We start from the raw sequence: 24940 nt of genomic DNA, 5'->3' as shown, positions 1-24940 counted from the left end.
GTGGGTGGGGCTGGGGGACCTCCTCAGGGCGCAAGGGGCCCTGAGGTCCCTCTGAAAGGTGTGTAGTGGTCAGCTGGGGCGGCCGTAACAAAGCACCAGACTGGGTGGCTTAAACAATAGATATGTGTCGTCTCCTAGTTCTGGGGGCTAGAAGTCCGAGATCAAGGTGTCTGCAGGGTTGGTTCTTTCTGGGGCCTTGGGGGAGAAACTCCCCTGTGGACACCCGTGTGCAAATGTCCCCTTTTTATAAGGACACCAGTCATAGTGGATTAGGGGCCCACCCTACTCCTATATGACCTCACTTTAACTAATTTCTCCTACAATGACCCTCTTCCCAAATAAGGGGGCTGCAATTCAACATGCCCATAATAGGTGCTCAGAACCAGGGGGCCCCAGAAAATCTTTCAGAAATGGGAGACGGTGTGGCCACGAAGTCAAATGCTCAGACTCTAAATTAAGAGAGATTGGAGACCAGACAACAGCTCTGCCACCTGCAAACTCTGCGAGGGGGCTTAGCTTTACCGAGATTCCACCTCCTCCCCGCCAATGGAGATAAGCATAGCACCTCCTGGGCAGAGAGAGAAGGTAACACCGCTTAGCTGTTCCCACCCCGGGGCTTTCCCAAGGAGCCCATCTTGCTTCCTCTGTCTCCCCACGCAGATTGCGGAAAAACCTGAAGTCCTTAATCATCGTCCACCCATCCTGGTTCATCCGCACCGTGCTGGCCATCTCCCGCCCTTTCATCAGGTAAGATCATGACCTGTGCCCGGACAGCCAGCTGGGTTTTTGTGTGTCTTATTTTTTAATCTGCATTTTCCAGCTCCTCTCTGATGAATCTATATTGTTGCGTTAAACAGTTTAAAAGCATATGTATTGTTATTTAGTGACGAACATCACACCACGGGGTGGGGGGCGGTGTGGGAATAGTAACAACCAGCTCTCCCATATTGAATGTTGGATACCTTTTAAAGTTTACAACCACAGCCCTGAAAGGTTGACTTGGCCGTGCCCGTTTCATGGATGAGGAAACTGAGGCTCAGAATATTCCAGGGAATCACCCAGAGTCACAAAGCAAGGTCACAAGCCCACCACACGCCCTCAGAAGGAAGCCCGGCTCCATCCACTCTGGAATCTGTGAGGGAGGGGCATTAGGATGCCAGGAGGGTCTGACCCACTCCTGGACAATGATGCGGTGAACCGATACATGTGTGTTTTGGGGGTGCCTGAGACTACCCTCAGGTTTGATGATTTACCAAGAGGACTCACAGAACCCAGAAAAGCTGTTGTGCTCAGGGTTACAGATGATTACAGAGAAAGGATGAAGATGGAAATCAGCAAAGGAGAAAGGTGCGTATGGGAGTCCAGGAGAAGCCACAAGGGAGCTTCTGATTGCTCTGTCCCAGTGGAGTTGTACCCAAAGCCCGTTGTTCTCCCTGCAATGACGTGTGACCACGTGTAGGAAGTACTGCCAACGGAGAAGCTGACCTTGGTGACCAGGGTTTCCACCGAGGCGTGGCCACACGGGGATGGAGTGTCCACGCAGCCCCCTTAGTTCCTCAGTAACTGATATGATGGCCCGAGACCCCACCACGAAGCACATCTTTAGCACAGACTATGGGCCCCGGGTAAATGAAGACGCTTACCAGACGGGACATTCTTAGGGCTTTCAGGTGACCTCCTGTGAGTCTCAGGGGCTGGTTCTTTCTTTGGAATGTGCACGAGATAGAAGCACCTGGACACACAGAGCAAGTGAAACAAAATTAGTCATGTTAAACGCCCTCGTCAATCACATAAAACTAAACGTACATTTAACGTAATATAATTCAAAACATTGAATTAAATGAAGACCCTTCATTTCCACGTTCCCAGTGAAGAATCTGGGATGAGTTTAATAGACGGGGTCAAACTTCGCCTTGAGAGCATCACAGCACTGAGGCAAGGAGGCAACTTCAGACGCTCTGTTCAGTGACTCCCAAGCACTCTCAGACATTTGCACATTAGTGAAATCAGGCCTTTAGTACACTAATTATGGGTCATTTGTGCTAAGGATGACAATTACCGGGCAAAACGGTAGACACACACTTCAGCCTGACAGAACTGCCTTCCGTCCTCGACATCCCGTAATTCGGGAACCGAAATTTGCCTTGAATGTAGATAATTCTCTCACTTTGGGTTGCTTTTCCTACTCTTATTTTATTTCATTATTTTTTTGGCCATGCTGCACAGCTTGTGGGATCTCAGTTCCCCAAGCGGGGATCAAACCCGCGCCCTCGGCAGTGAAAGCATGGAGTCCTAACCACAGGACCGCCTGGGAATTCCCTGGGTTGCTTTTCCTGTGGTGAATTTCAAAGGTCTCATTTTGAGCTTTCAGAGAAATAGGAGGGGAGGGTGGGGTAAAGTTAGCTTCCCTGTTTAAAAGCCGAGGGAAGTCGAGACAGATTCTGAGCTGCCACCCGGCCCTAGCCGTGAGGTTCTGTGATTGTATCTCAAAAAGAACTCCTGTTTATTCCACGATGATCTAAACAGGGGCATGTGCCTCACCCTGGACTGGAATTCTCCCTCCTGAGAGCCCTGCTTCCCAAGACAGAGCTCAGCTCACAGGCAGACAGCATCGTCACATGAAAACCGGGTACCCATTTCCAACAACGGACATGGCAGCTTTACCATGGCGTCCTCACGATGTGATCTCGCCTGTATTTACAGCCCACTGCTCAGACCACAGGTGTCGCCTCTGTGCCCCCTAAAAAAACCTTTGCAACCAGTCAGATCATCCACCCTCAGAGCCTCCCAGACCCGGGGTATTCAGGTAGAGTCGGTCTGAGACTCACTCCCTGTCCCTGGGCCCTTTACTTTTCTGTCACACCAACTGGAGAAAGAACTCATGTTCCAAGAATAATTTTTTTTTAATTAAGAAAATAAATTTCAGGGACTTCCCTGGTGGTCCAATGATTAGGACTCTGCGCTTTCACTGCTGAGGGCGCAGCCTCAATCCCTGGTGGGAGAAATAAGATCCTGCAAGCTTTGTAGCTCGGCAAAAGAAAGGAAGGAAGGAACGAAGGAAGAAAGAAAGAAAGAAAGGAAGGAAGGAAGGAAGGAAGGAAGAAAGAAAGAAAGAAAAGAAAAGAAATTTCAACTGCACGAAAGTGGTGGGGTTTTTTTATTCTGGTACACATGGCTGCTTTGTGACTCTCTGTGGGAAAACCGTCTATCATTCCCTGATCGGTTACCAGTGGCCTCTGCTGATTAACCTGTGTATTTTTCTCTTATGGACACTGCGAACTGTAACATTCCTCATGGGTCTCCGTTTTTGCCAGGTGCCAGAAAGTTTGAGCCGAATTCTTATCTAATCTCTAAAAATAGATGTAAAACTTCTTGACACAGTTTTGTAACTATGTGACTCTATCTTACTTTTTTTCTTTTCTTTATTGTTATTTGATTATTTTATGACTTAGTGTCCTGTTACATTCTCTTGGCCTTATATTTCTCATCGTTAGAAAAACTGATGTGAGGGACTTCCCTGGTGGCGCAGTGGATAAGACTCTGCACTCCCAGTGCAGGGGGCCCGGGTTCCATCCCGGGTCAGGGAACTAGATCTCACATGCATGCCACAACTAATAGTTTGCATGCCACAACTAAGGAGCTTGTGTGCTGCAACTAAGGGGCCCACCTGCCACAATTAACACCCGGCGCAACTAAATAAATAATTTTTCCTTTTTCTAAAAAGGAAAAAAAAAACTGATTTGACCTTGAAAAAATTTATTGGATATTTTACCAAAATTAGGTTTAAGGTAATTAAAAAAAAAATAATCACGAGTTCAAAGCAATGCGCTGGTGACAAAGCACCTCAGTGGGTAGCAGACAGCCAGAGCTGAGGTTTGGACCAGAACAAGCCATTCATTCCGAAAGAATGTGGAATGAATCAGCAGTCCCCATATGCACCTGTCTTGTGACCAAATGACTACTGGTGCCATCCGGGCAGTGGCGATTGTGCCAGAAAAGCATTCTTGGGAAGATTCACACAGAGGAGGAACTCCTGGGGAGGATGGAGCCTGGAGCCTAGCAGCATCTCTTTCCTCTCTGCTTCCTTCAGAGAATTTCCTCAGCTCAGCAAGGACTGGTGTCCAACACGTGGTTCAGGACGCTTCTCTTCTTGCAAGGGGAGACCCCGGGTTCTGCTCTGTTCCCCCACTAGGGGCCAGGGGTGGAGGCTGGCACAGGTGGGGAGGGAAGCTTGGGCGAAGGTGCCTGGGGCATCCCGGAATAGAGTTGAGTGTGCATCCCTGTCTGCCATCCCTTCTTCTGGCCCTGAGGGGCCACCTGGAGGGCTGGCTTTCAGATGTCTCCCTGCTTCTCCTCCCACCAGCGTCAAGTTCATCAACAAGATCCAGTATGTGCACAGCTTGGAAGATCTGGAGCAGCTCATCCCCATGGAGCACGTGCAGATCCCAGACTGCGTGCTACAGTGAGTGTCCCTGGGCCATGGGAACACCCCCCCCACCTCCATCCCCATTGCCCCCGGGCTGCTTGCCTCTCAGCCACCTCTGCTCAGCTCAACCGAGCTGCCAGGGAACCAGACCTGTGTGGGAAAGCAGAAAAGAAGGAAATAGAGTGAAACAAGCTCCTGTGAAATTACAGAACACAGCGGGCCTGGCTATCTGGTGCAGGCCGGGGGCCAGTGAACCCTGCCCCCCTGGCTTGGCTTTATAAATAAAGTTTTATTGGCACACGGCTACACGCATCCACTTACAAACCATCCACGGCTGCTTTCAAGCTACAACAGAATCGAGAGGTTGCCACAGAGACTGGCCTGCAAAGCCAAAAATACTGATTCTCTGGCCCTTTACAGAAAAACTTTGCCCTGATGGAGGGGCCTGTAGACCAAACCCACGTCAATGAGGGGGTCGCTTTATACTGGCTGTGTTCGGGGCTGATGCAAAAAACATCCGCTCAGCCGCATCTACTCCAGATGCTGGAATATACCAACAAGACAGATATCCCCTGCCCTGGGGTGGGGTGGGCGTGGGCAGGCTTGTAAAGCAACTGCAGGAAACATAAAAAAGACCAGTAGAGCCGTCAGCTCCGGCTGTCCTTTCTGCTCTAAGACCTGGCGTGTATTCAGATGTGAGATTGCTTCCCTGTTCCCAGAGGGAAGGGGATTCCCAGGCTGCATCTCATGTGCTTGCCTTTCTCTCTCTTCCAGGTACGAAGAGGAAAGGCTCAAGGCCAGGAGAGAAAGGTCTGTGCGGAGTGGCCTGTGCCCGGGCCAGGTTAGGGCTGGCACTGAGCCGGGCCCACAGCTGGGGGGAAATTGGTGGCTTCCGCTCAGTGGGGACCCATGTCATGCACGCACGTAGCTCAAGGCCCTGCCCTTCTCTCGGGGGCTTGGAGTCAGATCCAGGCTCAAATCCAGGCTCCCTCACTTAGTCACAGAGTGACATTAGGCAAGTGAAAAGTTCACAGCCACCCTGAGGGTTATTGTGAGAAATCAGGACCAATGTAACCCACCAGACAAAAATAGTAGACTCCATAGAGAGTCCTCCTAGTAATCCTGATGACAGTGTGGGGGGAACGCAACCCGCTCCATGCTCTCGCCCCTGCCAGACTTACCCTAGAATCGCCCCTTCACTGACTGATTGGCTAATTTTTGAGAGCGGCAGTGCTCACAGAACTTCCTGTATCCTTTCTCACCCCCACCCCCCGATCCCCACCCCTCCGCCCCAAGAGGAGGGCCGGACCAGGATTCCTAAAAGCATCTGATAGGCCGGGAATCTGAGGCTCAGAGAGGGCAAGGCACCTGCTCAAGGCCACACAGCAAGTCTGAGAAAGAGTTGGGGCTTTCAGTGAGTCGAAAGCATGCCAGGCCCTGTGCCAGCCTGGGGGAGACTGAGGCGATTAAGACTGAGTCCTGGTCCAGAAGTTTCCTCAAAGGGCAAAGGGGAGGGTTGCCTCACCGAGTGAGGAAAGCAGATCCTGGGGCAGGACGGGGGATGTCGGCAGATGAGACACATAATGAGAAAAATTACGGCGGCTTCACACAGCGTTGTTTAATAGTCATGAGTGTGAGTGGAGTGGAAGGGGGCGCGGAGGGCAGCAGGACCCGCCATCCCACGCCTTCCAGGGAGTTTTCCTCCTTCCCCTCCTCTCTCTTCTCTACTTCCTCCCTCCCTCCCCTTCCTCTTTCCTTCCTTCCTATCTTTTTTTTTTGTTTTTTTTTAAAATATCTTTAGTTGCAGTAAAATACACAGGACGTAAAATTCACCATCTTAACCATTTTTAAGTGCACAGCCTGGTGGCATTAAGCACATTCACACTGTTGTGCAACCATCCCCACCATCCATCTCCAGAACTTTCTCATCTTCCCAGACTGAAACTCTGTCCCCATGAAACACTGACTCCCCAGCCCCTGGCCCCCACCATCTACTTCCTGTCTCTGTGGATCTGACTCTCTAGGGCCTCGTGGGAGTGCAATCAGACAGTATTTGTCCTTCTGCGTCTGGTTTATCTCACTGAGCATAATGTTCCCAAAGTTAATCCACATTGTAGCAAGTGTCAGAATCTCCTTCCTTTTCAAGGCTGAGTAATATTCCAGTGTGCGGATAGACCACATTTTGTTCATCCATCACCTCTAGATGGACACTGGGGGGGCTTCCACCTCTTGGCTGTTGTGAATTGTGCTGCTGTGAACACGGGTGTACAGTTATCTATTCAAGTGCTTGCTTTCACTTCTTTGGGGTGTATATAGACCCAGGAGTGGAGTTGCTGGATCTTATGGTAACTCGATGTTTCATCTTTCGAGGAGCAGCTAGAATCTTTGCCACAGCGGCTGCCCCATTTGACATCCTCACCCCACCAGCCATGCGCAGTTCCAATTTCTCCACATCCTCGCCAACATAGTAACAAATGTTCTACATTTAAGGTAGTAGCCATCCTGCGAACTTCCCTGGCGGTCCAGTGGTTAAGACTCTGTGCTTCCACTGCAGGGGTTATGGGTTCGATCCCTGGTTGGGGAACGGAGATCCCGCACACCACGTGGTGTGGCCAAAAAAAATTTTTTTTTTAATTTTAAAGGTAGTAGCCCTCCTGATGGGTGTGAGGTAGTCATGTCTGTCGGTCTGGCTTCTTTCTTTTCCTCCCTTTCTCCCCACACCCAGGGCCCCCTCTCCTCTGTCTCTCTGTCTGAGTTATGCTCCTCCCGCCTCCTGAGTCTTAGTTATGGATGGGAGTAGAGAGATGACAGGACAAGCAGGGCGCCCACCTTCCAGAATCACAGCACACGGGCAGCAGCGTCCAGGGAGCAAGTGCATGAGGCCCCTGCGGCGGCGATAAGCTGAGATAAGCGCCCCCAAGGAATGGCCCACAGCCCCTCCCCCTCCCCCCCGCCAACCATCTGCGTCCGTCTTCATGAACCCTGGCCATCCCATCACGCAGTCCACCCTCTGGGCCCCCGCGTTTCCCCGGGGGCAGCCAAACCCTCTCCTGATCGCCGTCGGGCCATGGTGGGTCCAGACAGAGGGGCCAGTGGGAGCCGAGAGCCCCTGGGCCCACTCGGCTAGCTGGTCATCCCTCGTCACCTCTTTCTGTCCCCAGCGCAAGGCCGCAGCCAGAATGCGTCCTGCCCAGGTCTGAAGAGAAGGCGGAGGCGGGGCTGGCGGAGGACAGGTAAGTGTGTGCAGGTGGTCACAGGGCCAGAGCCCACACCCGCGGGGGGGCTGCTGAGCTCAGATGAAGGTGATCTGACATTACCATGGTGCTGAATTAAGACCACCACTGTGAATCGGCCAGCATGAGGCCCATTCCATCGAGCCATTTTAATGTAAATTTAGTGCACCTGTAGTTTTGGACCACCAGCACCTTCTCCAGTTCCAGAACATTCCACAGCCCAGAGGGAGACCCTGTACCCTGTTAAGCAGTTGTTCCCATTCCTATCCTCCTCCTTTTTCTCCCCCTTTTTTTTTTTTCCCAGCTGGGCTGCGGCATGTGAGATCTTAGTTCCCCAACCAGGGATAGAACCTGTACCTCCTGCAGTGGAAGCACAGAGCCCTAACAACTGGACCGCCAGGGAATCCCTCCTTTTTTTAAAATCCAGCAACTCTCTACTGAAAGTCCTTTAGTGCCTCACCCTGGGATGTGTAGAGAGATGGCACAAGCCCCTCCCTGGCCTCTAGCGGCCCCTCCCACCTTTCCTGTCTCTTTCTTCAGGTCTGCCTCCTGCATTTGACCCTTGTCGTACCCTCCTTCTCCTGTCCTTGAGCTCCTTGAGGGCAGCGGTTGCATCTTGGGACCACTGCCCCCTCCTCCTCCCACCCTGCATTCAGCACAGGCCAAGCATGGGGACCAGGGGCAGCTGATGTGGCCGAGAGACCAAGATCTGCTCTCAGATGAAGGTTCCAGCTGGTGACCTTTGTGCAGGTCCCGGTGGATGGGTTCAGCCTTCCCAGTGGGTGGACCTGGAGCAGCAATAGTGATTTCATTTTGTGGCAGCGAAGGGGCTCAGCCATTCTCACGACTGCCTGTCCTGGCTCATTTGTTACACAGCTGACATGTGCTGACACTTGCTTTGTGCCAGATCAGGGTGAAGCCATACTGGCCCTCGTGGGGCTCATGGCCAAATGCCAAGGCTCCCCAGACAGGCAACTAATGCTGAGACTCCTTCCTTTTCCCACAGGTCTGCTCTGGCCACAGAAGATCAGGAAACAAGGTGGGTGGGAAGTAGGGCGATCTTGGCACCTTTTTTGGAAACGTTCTATGTGGAACCTACCCTGGGATGAGTGCCTCATGACTTATTGTCGATGGGGGGAGGATGCTGCACCAGGGAGGCAGGGAGACCGTGGTTACCATGACAACAGGGCCTCCTCTGGGGCCAGGCAGCCCGTCCCTGCTCCACTCCAGCGGGGCGTCATTAACAGGAGGCCCCAGAGCTGAGCCACACAGCGGCCCTGACTGAGACGTCCACCCAGAGCCAGGCCCCATGAAGCCCCGGATTTTACTCAGCCAGAGGGTGTACTGTCTGCCCACAACCTATCTCAGTGTGTCTGCCTGGCTCTGGATGCCAGGAAAAGCCTCCCTGTGTGTCACGGGTCCTGGAGACCACCCTTGGGGGCGGTGGTTTGCTAGAAGGACTCACAGGACTCAGCAAAGCTGACCTGCTCACAGTTATGGTTTATTAAAGTGGAAGTGTGGGTACAGCTCAAAGTCAGCAATAGGAAAAAGAGCGTGGGGTGGGGTGAGGGGAGACAGGTGCACGCTCCCAGCTGTTGTTTCCCAGGGGAGTTGTTTTGGGACAGGCCTTAATTCTCCCAGCAGCCAGGTCTGGTGATGCATACCAAGTGTCACCAACCAGGTGTGCTCATTTGAGCCCTGGCGTCCAGGGTATTTACTGGGGGTCAGTCATATGCATGGTGGACCACCCACGTGGCTGACCTTCGTCTCTAGCCCCTCCAGAGGTTGAACTGATACCACATGGTCCATGGCTCCTGCCTTAAATCACACTGTCAGCATAGACTATCCAGGGTGACACCAGGTCCCAGGCAAAGATACTCTCAGAAGGAAGGACGTGCCGAGGGCTTAGACGTGACCTCCCAGAAGCCAGGCAAGGGCCAGACCTTTCTTTGGAAACTGCAGGGTTAATCCTTGACCACACACTCTGCTACAAATATGTTACATGGCCCGGCCACATGCCTTAATACTAGCGATGTGACCCAAGAAGCCCCAAGCTGAGAAATAAACATCAAAAGTCGTCTTAGACCAGGTACTGCCCTGGGGACACTGAACAGCAGCAAGTTCTCAACGCATTTCTGACAAGACCATCTCAGTCCTTCTGGAGCTGAGCTCCCATCCACAGACACAAAACACGCACGGAAATCATTCCCCATGAGAAAAAGTCGGTGGGTACAACAAATAGCAGCATTAGACCTCCTCCTGGGAATTCTCAGGTAGAGATGATAAAAACAAGCATGTTTAAAATGATTAAATACATAAAAGAAGGAATGGTTGGGAGCAATGGAGGGATGGACAGATGGACAGACAGAGGGACAGGTGGGTAGGTGGGAGGGTAGATAGATGGATGGATGGATAGGTAGATGGACAGGTATATGGGTGGATGGGTGGATAAATGGATAGATAGATAGGTGGGTGGGTGATGGATAAGTGAATGAATAACGGATGGATGGATAGGTGGATGGACGGATGGATGGATGGATGGGTGGATGGATGGATGGATGGGAGGGTGGGTGGATGGATGGACAGGTGGGTTGGCGAGTAGATGGGTGAGATGAAGCCTCCCTCCAGTCTGATCGAGGGCACCGGCCCTGGGGCCTTGTTCTTTGGCTGGGGCACCAAGAGAGAAGTCCCCTTCAGAACCACACCTAGAAGGTGGGTGACAGGTGGCAGACCTTGAAAGGCAGGTGCCACTCTTGCTGCTGAGGGCACACTGAAGCCGATTAGATCATTCTTTTGGATTTCCCACGCGTGGAACATTTTCCACTTCCTTTAAATACAGTAATAATAACTTGACCGTGTTTCTGCCTCTCCAGCATGTCCTGAGGTGACGTGAGCACAGAGGAGGACACAAAAGAAGATCCCAGATGCCAGGAAACCTCTGTCGGACGCCCTCTGACCCTGGATCTTGTCCCCACCTCATCCTGAGTCACAGTCTCCGGGGGGTGTCCGTCTCCTCCATCCATGTCTGAAACCCAACATCCTTTCCAGCTGCTTGAAAACTTTTTTTTTTAATGATGCAGTATTAGTGCGTTCTGGAAAAGGACCCAGTTCTCCACCCTCCCACACTCATGAGCTCATGGCCAAGAAGAGCAAGAAGGGTTGAGCATGGCCTGTGCGTCCTTGGTGGCCTCAGACACCCCCACCACCACTACACCACTGCACAGAATCCTGGTCAGGACCCTTCTCTTGCTTGTCACCTGGTTCAGGTTGGAGCCACAGATGCCCATCGACTCCCTGGCCGGGTCTGGATTCCTTCTTGTGCCTTTCCTGCCAGAACGGCCCTCGCAGCCCTGGGCATCTGGCCTGGAAACTCAGCCCCCACCCCCAGCAGCGCCGTGCCCCTCGGGCACTGCCCAGCCTTTGAACTCACAGCTTTTCCTTTGAACAGCCCTTCCCTTGCCTCTTATAACTTCCACCTTCTTAGGGAGCTTCGGAGCCCACAGCACCAGTGAGGGCCGCTGATAATCATCCTTGTTCTACAGTTATGAAATCACATCCCCCTCAATCTAGAACATTCTCAAGCCCCTTGAACGCAGAGGCCACGCCACAGGGCAATCCCGATCAATACCTCCTACCGAGGGAATGAGCCTCCCCACTTTTCTAATCCCCCCGACAACACGGGGTTGAGATGCGTCCCTTGGGCTCCCACCAGGAACAGAGGCCGAGAAACCAGTGCCGAAATAAGCTCATCCCAGAAACGCAGATCGAGAAAAAGGAAGATACAGGGTACTGAACGTTCGAGTGTTACAAAGGTCACTGGGGAGAATAAAAACCAGCGGCCTGGATGCTACGACCACCTGCATTCAAAGGAAGCAGATATCCTTAGGACCAAAAAAAAAAACATTTTTCTAATGCAGTTGAAACGCCAGTCAGGTGGGTGCTAAAGGGAGTGAGTTCCCCAGCTCTAGAGGCATTCAAGAAAAGGCTGGACGGTACTTGCACAAAGTGGCCCTCTGCGGTCCCCTCCAACCCTGAGAGTCTCTGTTTCTAGGAATCTGAGCAAAAGTCGAGCAGGTGCATCGTCCGGCCCCTCTTGCTGGCTCTGTAGCTGACTTCTTAGCGGTGTCATCCAGGTTTGGTTGACCCTCCCTCCCCCAATAATTTCCCAGTAGGAGATTCTTAGCCTCAAAGGAGATGATGAATGCTTCACCTGGGACATCAAGGGGGTGCGTTTGGGGTTATCCCAACGGCAGGAGGGAGCCAGTGGCGATCAGTGCTGAGCGAAAGGGACAGCAGTGCTTCCTGCATGTCAAGGAATTGTCCCACCCCAAATGCCAGTGGCTCCTGCCTTGGAAAATTCGGGGTTTCTAAGCAGCCTTGGGCCTGCATCTTCTGGAACCCAGAATTGCTCCTGTGAGGCCAGGGCAATTGGGCGTCTGGTGGGGTTTTTTAATTTGTGTTTCTCCTCTGTTTCCCAAATGTCAAATAAAGGACAGGGACCGTGTTCCAGGCGCAGATGAGTTACCTGGAGCCTGAGGCAGGAGAGGCTGGTGGATGGGCCTCTGCAGGCTGCCCTCCGAAAGGCCGCTCCATCCTGGGCCCGCTTGTCCCCCACCCCTGCCCAGAGTGCCTCCTTTTCTAAAAGGTGCCTGGGCATCTGCCAGGTCACCCCGAACTCCAGGTTCAGGTGGCTGGCTCTGCTCAGCTGAGAGGGACACGTGACCCGCGAGGCCCGCAAGTCCACAGTAAATGCAATAACTCCTGGAAAGCCAGTGCTCCACTGGAAGAGAAAAAGGAGCCCGGGATAGGAACAGATGCATTCCACCTAACCCGACAATTACTGAGCGGCTGCAGAGGCGACACAAGGACGAAAGAGGCAGACCCATCCCGCCCTCAAGGAGCCTGCAGCATAACAAGAAATTCCAGCACAGACCCCCTGGTTCACCGTGGCCCACCGACCACCCCTCCGGACCACCAGCAGCCATAGACAACGGGCAAGCGGAACCAAGGACCCCAACCCAACCTCACAGCCCCTCCAGAATAGAGAGAGACCCCCGGGGTGGCTGTCTCCAGGTTGGCCACCTGTCCACAGGTGTGTGAAGTTCTGAGGCACAGCTCCGTCCATACGGGGCCACTGTGTCCTCGGTAGCACCTAGGGCTGCCACCCACACCCTCTGAAATCGGCTTTGCGAAAGATTGGTATCTGCGGGGCAGTTTTTTGGCTGAAATGCAACGGATGTCGAGCCCTCCTTGTAAAGGAACATTGAGTTTTCTTCTTGTGACACATGGGATGCATCATAAGTCCCTCCCCAAGCCGTAGTTCACACACCCATCCTTCCGACGGTGAGTTTTGTGGTTTTTAAAAACAAAAACAATTCATTCTGATTACTGTCGTGATATGAAGGCATCATTTCCATGAGCTTTGGGGGATTTTTATGTGAAATAAACTATCACTGAGAAGGGAGGTTTGTGACTTTTGTCCACGTCCAAGGGATGTGGTACTGGTTTTGGCTGCGGTGCAGAGGGAGGAGCTTTCATGGGATGGGAGGGGGGCACAGCTCAATGCCAAGCGACCTGGGGCAACCTTGGGTGACTTTGGGCCATGGCCTATCTCCTCTTGCTTCTATCTCCCATCTGCAGAACGGGACCCCCGGCTGGCTTCTTCCCGAGGCCCCTTTTGGCTCTGCCTGTCTGTGATTCAGGTTCCTTTCCTGTCCCCAGTCTTCTCTGGAATCAAACTTAGTCAACAGTTAATAATAATATTAATTACTAGTATTAAGCAATTCTCCAATCCCCGGCAGACACCAGCTGGGTATCCTACAATTTATCTCAATCCTGACACTACCGGTTCGGGCAGACCTTACAGGCTAAGGGTTCAGCCCCACAAGACGGCCCCGACTTCAGACACCAGTCAATCTCAGGTCCTAGAATAGGGTACAATTCAGCAATAGTCAAATGGAAGAGATGCACAAGGCGAGGTGTGGGGAAGGGGGCGGAGCTTCCACGCCTCCTCTGGGCACCCCCCCTCCCAGCACCTCCCTGTGTCCACCCACCGGAAGCTCTACAAAAATTGTTTAGGGATTTTCATGGAGGCATGATGGATTACACCACTGGCCATTGATGAAAGCTCCATCCCTCTAATCCCAGGGTCAGTGGGGTCCCCTGGCCACCAGCCCCGATCCTGTGGTTACAGGGCGTTTCCAGAAGTCACCTCGTAGCATAAACTCAGGTGTGGTTGAAAGGGCTTGTTATGAAAGCAAAGGATGCTTCCTTCATCTTTATTATCTGGAGCCATTTCAGACACAGAGGACATAAGACCAAATATTATCATAAAAGGGACTTCCCTGGTGGGCCAGTGGTTAGAACTCCACGCTTCCATGGCAGGGGGCACGGGTTAGATCCCTGGTCGGGGAAGTTCCACATGCTATGCAGTGTGACAAAGAAAAAAAATTTCCAAAAAAAAAAAATGTATATATTATAACAAAAGATGTTCCCTCTTCTGACGTAGGAAATTACAAAGGTTTCAGGGGCTGTGTGCCGGGAACTGGGAACTAAGTCCAACTATGTTTCCTATTATAAATCATAATATCACAATAATAATAATATCAGTAGCAGTAATAATAATAGTCTGAGTCCAACCTAGCACAGGCCGCATGTTACTGAGAGGGGGGTCTGAGGCAGAGAGAGGGTATGTGGCTCACCTGGGGTCACCCGGACCCTGAGTGATTGGTCTGAGGTCTGATTCTGTGCCACCCCCGGCCACCCCATCGCTTGGCTGGAGACCCTCTGCCAGCTGCAGGACATTGGGGGCTGTGCCCCTCAAAGGGTCAGAGTGGACCCTCCCATGTCAGGTACAAGAGGAGTCCTCCCGTTGTCCCTGCCCAGGATTTTGGGACCTGCTGGTGGCAGGGATGCCAGGACAGGTGTGAGGTCCATACAAAGTCACCATCAGGTTGCTGGCGGGAGCTGGCAGGTGCCAGCCCACCTGCCTCTGCCATCCTGCCCCTCTGATGTCCAGTGAGGTGCCCTTCACGGAGAAGGTCGCTTCACGGGGGCTGGGAGGGGGCCTCAAGTAGAGGGGGGCGAGCTGGCATGAAGGCGGTGAGGAAGAGGTGTTGAAGATAGCAGAGCTGGTGCTGGGATCAGGGGGTGCCCTCTTTGGAGGGGATGGACCTGCCCCTCTTTCCCACCCCACCAAGTCTCTGATTATCCTAAGGGGGTTCTTGCAAACCTCATTCATCCATTCGTTCATCCATTTGCTGAGCACTGGGGATCCCGTGTGGCCCAAGCACCTCTTATGTTGCTCCCAGCCCAGTGGGGGAGTTTGACACGGAACCAGGGCCTCACTGGGGACCAGGAGGAAAGTCCAGGAAGGGTCCCTGGAGGGAGGGTCCTTGGTGACTGGAGACCAGAGAGAGAAGTAGCAATTAGCTAGGCCAACGGGCGGGAGGAGAGGTGTCCCCGGCGGAGGGCTCAGCAAGGGCAAAGTCCTGGAGCCAGACAGAGCTGGGTGAACCAGGAGCAGGAAAATGAAGGGCGGCTGGAGTGCAGGGTGGGTGCTGGGGGGAGATTTTTACTATTAGTGGCATTCAGCACATTCACAACGTTGTGCAGCCATTACCTCCGGTCCAGAGCTTTTCCATCCCCCAGAAAAGGAGACCCCGTCCCCATTAGCAGTCACCCCCCCACACCCCTCCCCTAGCCCCTGACAACCAGGAATCCACTCTCTGTCTCTGTGCATTTGCCTGTTCTGGACGTTTCACACTATGGGACAGGATGGTCACTTTTAATAACCTTGGACCAGTGGGTTGTTTGAGGATTGGCAGGTCTGCACTGGGAGCCCATGTGCCAGGGTGAGCCGACCAGGAGGCCTCCCAGCAGTGCCCTGCCAGGGCCTCTATCTGGGCATGTCACCGTCACCCACGGCTTGGGCCACATGCCCCACAAGGAAGCTCCCAGGAAATTCTTGCCACTGAAACTGAGCCAGAGGTCACACCCAGAGCTGGCTTTCCCCCTGCCTACGGGGCAGCTGATGGAGCTCAGCGGCACAGGTCCGGCCACGCTGAGCTTCCAAGAGAGGCAACTGAGACCCAGAAGGGGCTGGACGGGGGAGAAGGGGGTGGGAGCCAGTGGACAAGACCCCCGTCTTGGCCATTTGCTCGCTCTGCCCCTGGTGGCCACCTTTGAAGTGAGGGTCACTGCTCCCAGTGACCTCTTCTGACCTCTGTACCAGGCGAGTCCTGCCTGAGGCCACTAGGTGAGTCCATTAACCAGTCATCAACAAGATCCATCACTTTCTGTCTCCACCACTGGTTGGCCCTCAGCAGCTGTCTTGGCCACAGTGGGTTCTGCCGGTGGAATCGGGGGGTGAGGGAGGTCATAGGGGTCCAGACAGGGCAGGGCCTGGGCGTGAGGACAGTGGGCTTCTTTTCTTTTATTTATTTTTAGTTGCGGCATGCAGGATCTAGTTCCCTGACCAGGGATCGAACCCGGGACCCCCCCCGCATTGGAAGCGTGGAGTCTTAACCATTGGACCGCCAGGGAAGTCCCTGTGCTTCTTTCAAATGCAAATAAGGATGGGGAGGCAGTGTGGCAAAGGAGAGTTGAAAGAGAGGAAAGACAGCCCCTGGTCTGGGTTTTTACAAAGCTCCTCCCTCTGGCCATGATACAGAGGTAGCTGGTTTAAAGAAAAACCAGTGCCAGACAGTTCAAGCTGTAAAACCGGATTGTACTCAGGAGCCATTGTAATGGCTCCACTCCTGACACAGTACAGGCAAGCAGGTTCACAGCCAAGGAGCCGGTGGGGTCGGTGGACAGAGAATCACTAGGAGGAGACGTGAAGGGTGAGGGGGGCGATTCTGGCTACACTGACTTCGCAGATTCTTGCTGAGATCCCCTCGTGTTTCACCCGGCGGCTGGATTCAAAGATCTCCTGCCCCTCCCTGTTTCATTCATTCCCTCTGCTACCATTTAGGGAGCCTCTGCCTTTTGTGGACCCACCCTTGTTAGGCACCCGGGACACGTCAGAGAACAAGACACACATCTGGCCCTGCCTGCCCCGGAGGGAACTCACAGTGTGGAGGGAGGGAATGGGGATCCAGAAAGGCTTCCTGGAGGAGGGGACGGATGTCCAAGCTGACACAGGATGGCTTAGTCAAAGTTAGCCCAGGGGAGGGGGATTGGGTAAGAGGAGAGGGGTTCCTGGAAGAGAGAACAGCATGTACAAAGGCCCTGTGGCAGCAGCTCTGGGTGCTGAGGGACAGGTAAGTGATGGGTAGGGCAGGGCATCCTCCCTTCATAAAGCCTCCTGGAGGTGGAAGCCCAAGGCCAAAGAGAGCCTCCCTCCCTTGGTTGGGGCCAGCAGCCTCCCTTTATAAAGATGAGAACAGGTGAGGCACAGAGAGGCAAGGGTGGGGCCCGAGCTCCCCCAGGTGGCAAGTGGCAGAACCGAGATTCAAATGCAGGATTCTTAACCAGGGTTTCTTAAAGTGTGTCCAGTGTGGGTGAGGGTGGTGGTTGCTGAGACCCTTTCAGGGGGTCTTCAAGGTCAAAATCACACATGAGCAAAAGATCCATTCGAAGTGCAAAGACAGGAACTTCCCTGGAGGACCAGTGGTTAAGACTCTGTGCTCGCAAGGCAGGGGAGCACAGGTTGGACCCCTGGTCAGGGAACTAAGATCCCACATGCTGCACAGTGTGGGCAAAATAAAAATTAAAAATTAAAATAAAATGAAAAATAAAACAAAGTGCAAAGATAGACCAATGGCCTTTAATGGAGCAGAGAACGAAAGAGAACAGGCCGCCTTCATAAATCTCTACCTGTCCAGTTCGGGTGTAGGACAAAGAAGACTGACTACCCATGATGACCTAAAAAGGCTAAAAATCCTCCTCTCTCTGTGAGAAGCTGGGTTTTCTTCCTAAATATCAACCGAGACAACTACGGAAATGGGGTGAACGACAAGCAGATGTGAGAATCCTTCTAAACCAGATATTAAAGAGACTTGCAAAAATGTAGAATATCACTCTTTTACCTAAAAAATTTTTTTTAATTTCAACAAGATGAATTTATTCTCTGACAGTTCTGGAGCTGAGGAGTCTGACATGGGTCTCACGGGGCTAAGATCAAGATGTGGGCAGGGCTGGTTCCTTCCAGAGGCTACACGGGAGCATCAGTTCCCGCCTTTTCCAGCTTCTAGAGGTGCCTCATCCTTGGCTCACAGCCCCATCCTCCATCCTCACAGGCAGCAGCGGGGTATCTTTCTGAACCTTCTGCTGTAGCTACATGTCCCTTCCCTGTGATTGTAGCTAGAAAGGTTCTCAGTTTTTTTTGTTGTTGTTAATTGAGGTGAAATTCACACAATATACAACTAGCCATTATTGTAAAGTATACGATCCAGTGACATTTAGTGCGTTCACAATGCTGTGCAACCATCACCTCTAATTCCAGAACATTCTCATTGCCCCAGAAGAACACCATATAAGTAATCACTCCCTATTTTCCCTCTCCCAGCCCCTGACAACCAGGAACCCACTCTCTGTGTCTGTGGATCTGCCTGTTCTGAACGTTTCCCGTCAACGGAACCACACACTGTGTGTCCTTCTGTGTCTGGCTTCTCTCTTTGAGCATTGTGTTCTCAAGGTCCACCCATGTTGTAGCGAGTGTCAGTGCTTCACCCCTTTTCATGGCCGAATAATATTCCATGTGTGGATGGAACACAGTTTGTGTATCCATCATCTGTGGATGGACACTTGAGTTGTTTCCACTTTTTGGCTCCTGTGAATTATGCTGCTATAAACATTCATGTACAAGCTTCTGTGGGGACATATGTTTTCATTTCTCTTGGGTAGACACTTCGAAGTGAAATTGGGTCATAAAACCACCAACTGTTTTCCACAGCGACTGTCCCATTTTCCATCCCCACCAGCAACACACAGGGTTGCCGTTCCTCCCCATTCTCACCAACACTGTTTATCGTCCATCTCTTTGACTATGGCCATCCTAGTAGGCATGAGTGTTGTCTCACTGTAGTTTTGATTTGCATTTCCCTGACACTCAGTGATGCTGAGCATCTTTTCATGTGTTTGTTGCCCATGAGTATATCTTCTTTGAAGAAATGTCGATTCCGATTCTTTGCCAATTTTTAAATTGGGTCGTTTGTCTTTTTCTTGTTGACTTGTAAGAGTTCTTTATATATTCTGGCTAGTAACCCCTTACCACATATCAATATATGACTTGTGAAAATTTTCTCCCACAGCCTGCTTTGTCTTTTCACTTTCTTAATAATGTCATTCAATGCAAAAGACATTTTTAATTTGATCAAGCCCACTCCCTTAATTTTTATTTTTAAAAAATGTTATTATTTTTCATTTAAAATATTATATTTGGGACTTCCCTGGTGGCGCAGTGGTTAAGAATCCGCCTGCCAATGCAGGGGACACAGGTTCGGTCCCTGGTCCAGGAAGATCCCACATGTCGTGGAGCAACCGAGCCCGTGTGCCACAACTACTGAGCCCTCATGCCACAACTACTGAAGTCTGCACGCCTACAGCCCATGCTCTGCAACAAGAGAAGCCACCGCAATAAGAAGCACGTGCACCGCAACGAAGAGTAGCTCCCGCTCCACACAACTAGAGAAAGCCCGAGTACAGCAACGAAGACCCAACACAGCCGAACATAAATAAATTAAATAAATTAATTAAAAATATATGTATTATGTTTATGTGACCATGTAGTGATCAGTTGTCTTTTTTTTTTTTTTTTTTTTTTTTTTAGTTGCAGCATGTGGACTCTTAGTTGCGGCATGCGGGATCTAGTTCCCCCACCAGGGATCGAACCCAGGTCCCCAGCACTGGGATTGTGGAGTCTTACCCACTGGACCACAAGGGAAGACACTGGTTGTCATTTTTTTAAAGTTAACAAACCTTTAATTTTTCTCAGTTTTAATGTATAACGTGGTAAATATTATCCATGACGATAATCCATTTAAACAAAAGCTCGCTGCGGCCTCAGTCCTTTTCAAGAGTGGAAAAGGGGTCCTGAAACCAAAAGGTCTCCTCTGGTGGGGAGGCGGGGTGGGGCATGTGGTCCCATCTGGTCAGTAAGGGGGCCGGGATCAGCAGGGCCCTGCCTACCCCACCCCCTAGCTCTTGAGAGGCCTGAAGCCAAACGCAGTGACGCCAGCCCTCATGTGGGCGCCCGCTGAACAGCCCCTGGTGTCACGCTGAGATTTCCTGGCGGCCAGGGTCACCAGAACGAAGCGTAAGTTCATCCTGGCATCAACCCCCTTGGAAAAGGAAGTCCCCTGCCGTGTGGGACCTCTGGGGCTCGCCCGCTGCTGTCGCTGGAGACGGGGGAGGGGGGTGAGTTCCTTTTTTCAGCCCCCAGAACCGGCCTTAATGTCAGGGTCAGGCGAGGGGACACACTGAGCTGGATATTTTTAGGGAGGGAAGAGGTGTGGCTGGTTAGCTGCCCCGTGGGCAGTCTGGCTAGGAGGGGGCGGGCGGGGAGGAGGAGGGGGGGAGGGAAAGAGGCAGCGGGGTGACTTCCACCTGCACCCCCCTGCCCGGCCGACCCGTGACTAATTTAGGCAAAAGACAGCGTGGAGCTATTTCCATCCAGTGGGAACAGGTGCGGCGCCCCCAGCGCTCCCCCCCCACCCCACTTCACCGCGCCGGCCGCGCTCCCCATAGGCCGTGGGCCGCCTCCCTGGGGGCGGCCTCCGGGCTGCCCCAGCCTATAAAGGCGCAGGGTTTTCTCAATGAAGCCGGGACGCACTGCGGGGTCGGGCCCAGCCGGGTACCAGGGAGTCGGGAGTTGGCCTGCCAACCGCGGTCCCCGCCGCCCCTCCGCGCGGAGATGAAGTACATTGTGGGCATCGGAGGGTGAGCATCCAGGGCCCCGGGCGGACCACCCCGCGGGGGCAAAGGCGCGGAGCTCGCGGGAGAGGCCGGCCGGGTGCTCTGCTGTGCGGTCCGAGGTGGCCTGGGCAGGAGGCCTGGGAATGAATGGAGGACTGCCTGGCGACTGGTGTCGCACGGACCCGATGCCCAAGGTCGGAGTGCGGGGAGGGGTCTCTGCCCTCTGATCGGCACAGGGCCGGGCGCGGGTCCCAATGTAAAATTTCCAAATGGAAGTCTCTTCCCCATGCCGCACCCCTGACTAGATTCCGGGGGGAATAGAAGACTTTATAAAGCCCAGGCCGACCTTCCTTAAGGCGCGGGGGAGGGGGGGGGGAAGGGGGGAAACTCCGACCCCAGGGAGGCACGTGGGCAGGTGCTGCGGGGTCCCCAGAATGGCACTCCCCTGACTGTGTGGCACCTGCCTTTGCAGCCACTTCTGCTGACCCCAGGCAGGGGCCTTGCCTTCCCGGAGATTTATTACCAGTAACCAGGCCTTTTTAAGATGATGCCCGGGAAGCATTTAGCATAAGCAGGGCTGGCTTGGCCCTCCCACCTGGGAGGTCACCCTGGGTCCTCCCCCCTTGGTTTGATGCTCCATCACCCTCTTGAAATTCCTAATAGAGACCAGGGCCCTCCATTTCTGCACGTTCTGTAGCCGGCCCTGAGGGCACGGTGTGTCTTTCAGCAACAAGTCAAATTAACATCAGGTATGTTCTAACCTGCTTCCCTTAATGTATGGGGGTCACCTTTCCCAGTGGCCCTTTTAAATGGCTGCAGGTCCCCCCCTTCCACACCCGGCTTTCCACCGATTCCTAGGAGAGGGACAACCAGGTCAAGGGGACACTCGTTTCCAGAAAGGCCTGACAGTCAGCCTTCTCTGTCCTTCAGCGGCCCCAGTCCAGAGTCCTTGGGGTGACCGTCTGTCCTGCTTTTCCTGGGACTGAAGGGTCCCCAGGATTTGGGACTTTGAGCGCTAAAACCAAAGACGTCCCGGGCACACCAGGATGAGGTGGTCACCGGGCTTTGCCCATTCCTTTTTTTAATAATCCTTTCCCTTTGTCATAAGGTGATTATCTCTTCCCGGTTTTGCAGTGAACTGCCGGTTTTCCTATCACAAATATTTTTTTCTCCCCCAGTTTGCACTTGCTTTAACAATTTGGCTTTTTTTAAAGCCCTGCTGAGGCTAAGTCACACGTGGGCCTCAGTTTCCTCGAGCTCCGGGCACCACTTCCTGGGTTTGTAGTAACACTGGCCGAGTTTGAACACAGAAAGCAGTGCTTCCATGACCCCAGCCAAGACTGTGTTCGCTCTTTTGTTTGTTTGTTTTCATACCCTCTGCCCCCTTTCTCTTTTTCATCAGGCAGGTGAGCACGGGCCTGTGCCTGGCCCTAGCGGGCAGTGGGCAGTAGTGGGTCAGGCACCCCAGATCGGCTGATTAGAAAGCCTCCTCTGACCTAACATGAATAGAAATACCCTCTTAGCTCTACTGTTTTAACAGGCCTGTGTTTGTTTTGCTTTGTTTTGTTTTTGGCCACGCAGCTTGGCTTGCAGGATCTTAGTTCCCAACCGGGGATCGAATTGCGCCCCCTGCAGAGGAAGCGCAGTGTCCTAACCACTGGACCACCAGGAAGTCCCTACAGGCCTGTGTTTTAGATTTGAGTCTGTTCCTGGGGGCCCCTCAGACCCGGACAGGTCCAGAGCGGGGACCCAGGCAACCTCACATGTATGCTCTCTCCACAGCATGACCAACGGCGGCAAGACCACACTGACCAACAGCCTCCTTAAGTCACTGCCCAACTGCTGTGTGATCCACCAGGATGACTTCTTCAAGGTGGCTGCCCTGGCCGGGGGCGGGGGGCAGCAGCCCTGAGAAGGAGACTCAGGGGAGCAGACCCCTCCCGGGGCACCCTGCGCTAACCCGAGTCGGGAGATCGAGGGACCCGCGATCTCGGTTACTGAGCACCTACTGCGTGCCTGGCACGTTCTCACGGCACACCCGTTCCCCACGGGACAGATGGGGAAACTGCGGTTCCCAAAGGGTGCGTGCCACCTGGGCGGTACCCTTTATCCTCTGCAACTCCACTTTCCCATCTGCAAAATGAATGGGCTCTGAGCCCGCCCTTGATGCTCTGTGGAGGGTGAGGGGGTAACTAGATCATAGATGCAAAATCCCCCCGCTCCTGGTCCCAACAGTCACAAGGTTGGGGAGGGGTTCTGAATGCCAGCCTGGAGCCCCCCCGCCCCGCCTGGGACCTCGGAGCCTATGACTATCAGCTGCAGGGGGCCGAGGCAGGCAGGGGCACCCAGACCCTCACTGGGGGCTCTCCAGGCGCTCTCACCCCAGGGTTGGGTAAGGTGGGAAGGCGGGCACTGAGCCCGCGGCTTGGGCTCCTCTGTTTCAGCCCCAAGACCAAATAGCAGTTGGGGAGGACGGCTTCAAACAGTGGGACGGTAAGGACGGACGGCAGCCCCGCGCTCCCTGCCCTCGCTGCCCCATGGCCCCCACCAAACCAACACTCGCTTTCCCGCCCCCAGTGCTGGAGTCCCTGGACATGGAGGCCATGCTGAGCACCGTGCAGGCCTGGATGAGCAGCCCCCGGAAGTTCGCCCGTGCCCACGGGGTCAATGTCCAGCTGGACGCCTCAGACACCCACATCCTCATCCTGGAAGGCTTCCTTCTCTACAGCTACAAGTGAGCATCTCCAGGTCTGGGCCCCGGACAATCCGGGCCCTCCCAGGTCACCAAGTCTCTATTTTGACAGACAACCTTGCTGGGTGACCCTGGGCAGGACATCGTACCTCTCTGGGCCCATCCAAATTGGGAGAGAAGGAGGATTCCACGCTCAGGGTGGGGGGCTAATGCGGGCATGGTAGGAGGCTGGCCGACGCTGGCCCCCTCACTCATCCCTAACCTAATCAGCCCAGACAAACCACCCCCCCGCCGCCAACCAGCCCTCATCACCCAGGAATGTCCCTGGAGGCCAAGGCCATGGGGGGTTGTGTACTTTGACCTACGGGCGCTGACTGAATCCCCTACCCCTGCCAGGCCCCTGGTGGACTTGTATAGCCGACGGTACTTCCTGACCGTCCCGTATGAAGAGTGCAAGTGGAGGAGAAGGTGAGCCTGGGGGCCCTGTCTGCATTCCCATGTGGGACCAGGAAACTGGGTAATGCCTGCTGGACACACGGCCACCCTGAAGGCTGACGGGCAGCAAGCACCTGGGTGGCCAGTGCTGGGGTCCAGAGGCCCATAGCCTCGGGCCTGGAGAGCGTGGCCCACCCATGCCCTACCCTGGGCATCTCCCAGGCCCACCGGGGAAAATGCTGGAAGTTGGGGCACCCAGGCCCCAGCACGGGGCCCCTGAATCAGTGGGGTCCCCGTTCTCAGGGGTGCCGCCCCAACCTAGTTCCCGCACCCCAGGCTCTGCTCATGGCACCCCCCTCGGGCGACATGAGTGTTGTTCATTCTCGCCCATCTCCCTCCCCAGTACTCGACGCTACATGGTCCCCGACCCCCCTGGCCTCTTCGACGGCCACGTGTGGCCTATGTACCAGAAATATAAGCGGGAGATGGAGGCCAATGGCGTGGAAGTGGGTAAGTCCCTGAGTAAGATGAGGCCAGCTCCTCCCCATTGGGACCATTTGGGAAACCTGAAAGTCCCTCCTCGAGTCTCACCACCAGTCTCTCTCGCTTTGGGCCCCAGAGGCTGGTCTGTTCCCGCAGGCTGACTCTGCAGGCCAGCTTCCTCCTGACCAGCAGTCCTCCAGTCCTCTGTGAGCTGGCCGCCCACCTCCTGGCGGCAGCCCCAGAGACCCGGGCCGCGGTTGGGCCCCCAGGGCCCCTGACTGTGGGCCTTTCTGATTTCAGTGTACCTGGACGGCATGAAGTCCCGCGAGGAGCTCTTCCACCAAGTCCTGGAAGACATTCAGAACTCGCTTCTGAACCACTCCTAGGTGTGGCTGGAGAGGAGCGGCCCAGCCCCCAATGCAGGGACCCAGACACAATTCCGGCCACAGTACGGCCAGGCTGGCGGCATCCCAGCCAGACACTGCGTGACCATTTCCCTTTGGGGAAGTCTGTACATATGAGAGTGGAGGCCCCACTCACAGCCCAGCATCTCAGGGCCCGGGCATTCTGTCCCAAGATGCTTCTGTAACCTCGATGGCGGCTTATGTATTAAACCTGATCCTGTTTTTTAATCGTTGGGGTCCAGCCTGTTGTGTTCGAGGTGCTGAGAGGGACCCTCCTGCCTCGTCTCCTTGGTGCATTGGTGGCATCGGGGTGGGGGACACCAAGGGCTCTGGGCAGTTACAATCTCCACCTGTTGGATCCATGGCAAGGTGACCCTGGGTGGCTGCTTGAGGGTCTTTGGGCCTAGCT

At 53.8% G+C, this 24940-nt stretch overlaps 3 protein-coding genes across 14 annotated transcripts in view; 2 read left to right on the top strand and 1 right to left on the bottom strand.

The window, feature by feature from the left end:
• Nucleotides 1-15311, top strand: part of ATCAY (ATCAY kinesin light chain interacting caytaxin) — a 40217-nt gene extending 24906 nt beyond the window's left edge. For 3 of the 4 annotated variants that reach the window (XM_007109287.4, XM_007109284.4, XM_007109286.4), the window contains 6 exons: nt 661-747; nt 4364-4462; nt 5201-5236; nt 7588-7659; nt 8666-8698; nt 10533-15311. In XM_007109287.4, coding sequence (XP_007109349.1) covers nt 661-747; nt 4364-4462; nt 5201-5236; nt 7588-7659; nt 8666-8698; nt 10533-10542 — 337 coding nt within the window. In that variant the 3' untranslated portion in view covers nt 10543-15311. The remainder of the gene's footprint in view (nt 1-660; nt 748-4363; nt 4463-5200; nt 5237-7587; nt 7660-8665; nt 8699-10532) is intronic. The other variant, XM_007109285.4, reaches the window with a different exon arrangement.
• The window catches only part of DAPK3 (death associated protein kinase 3), an 82248-nt gene that overhangs the window by 30732 nt on the left and 26576 nt on the right, over nt 1-24940 (bottom strand). Inside the window, exons 10-11 of the mRNA XM_055081360.1 lie at nt 4529-4576; nt 1644-1732 (exon numbers count right to left, since the gene is read on the bottom strand). Of these exons, the coding sequence (XP_054937335.1) occupies nt 4532-4576 (45 nt within the window). The 3' untranslated portion in view covers nt 1644-1732; nt 4529-4531. The remainder of the gene's footprint in view (nt 1-1643; nt 1733-4528; nt 4577-24940) is intronic.
• On the top strand, nt 15986-24759 carry NMRK2 (nicotinamide riboside kinase 2). Of its 9 annotated transcripts, none has more exons than XM_028500417.2 (7): nt 19925-20711; nt 22300-22390; nt 22962-23010; nt 23095-23251; nt 23606-23677; nt 24048-24154; nt 24428-24641. In XM_028500417.2, the coding sequence occupies exons 1-7, from the start codon at nt 20665-20667 to the stop codon at nt 24511-24513; spliced, it is 609 nt and encodes a 202-aa protein (XP_028356218.1). In that variant the 5' UTR covers nt 19925-20664; the 3' UTR covers nt 24514-24641. The 9 variants fall into 9 exon arrangements, with proteins under 9 accessions (XP_028356208.1, XP_028356218.1, XP_028356205.1 ...); XM_007109288.4 differs by having other exon boundaries at nt 20352-20541; nt 24428-24759; XM_028500407.2 differs by lacking the exons at nt 19925-20711; nt 24048-24154 and adding an exon at nt 15986-19918 and having other exon boundaries at nt 24428-24759.

The sequence above is a fragment of the Physeter macrocephalus genome, chromosome 2 (assembly GCF_002837175.3).
Source record: "Physeter macrocephalus isolate SW-GA chromosome 2, ASM283717v5, whole genome shotgun sequence".
NCBI classification, from domain to species: Eukaryota; Metazoa; Chordata; class Mammalia; order Artiodactyla; family Physeteridae; genus Physeter; species Physeter macrocephalus.
This window is presented reverse-complemented; position numbering and strand designations above follow the sequence as displayed.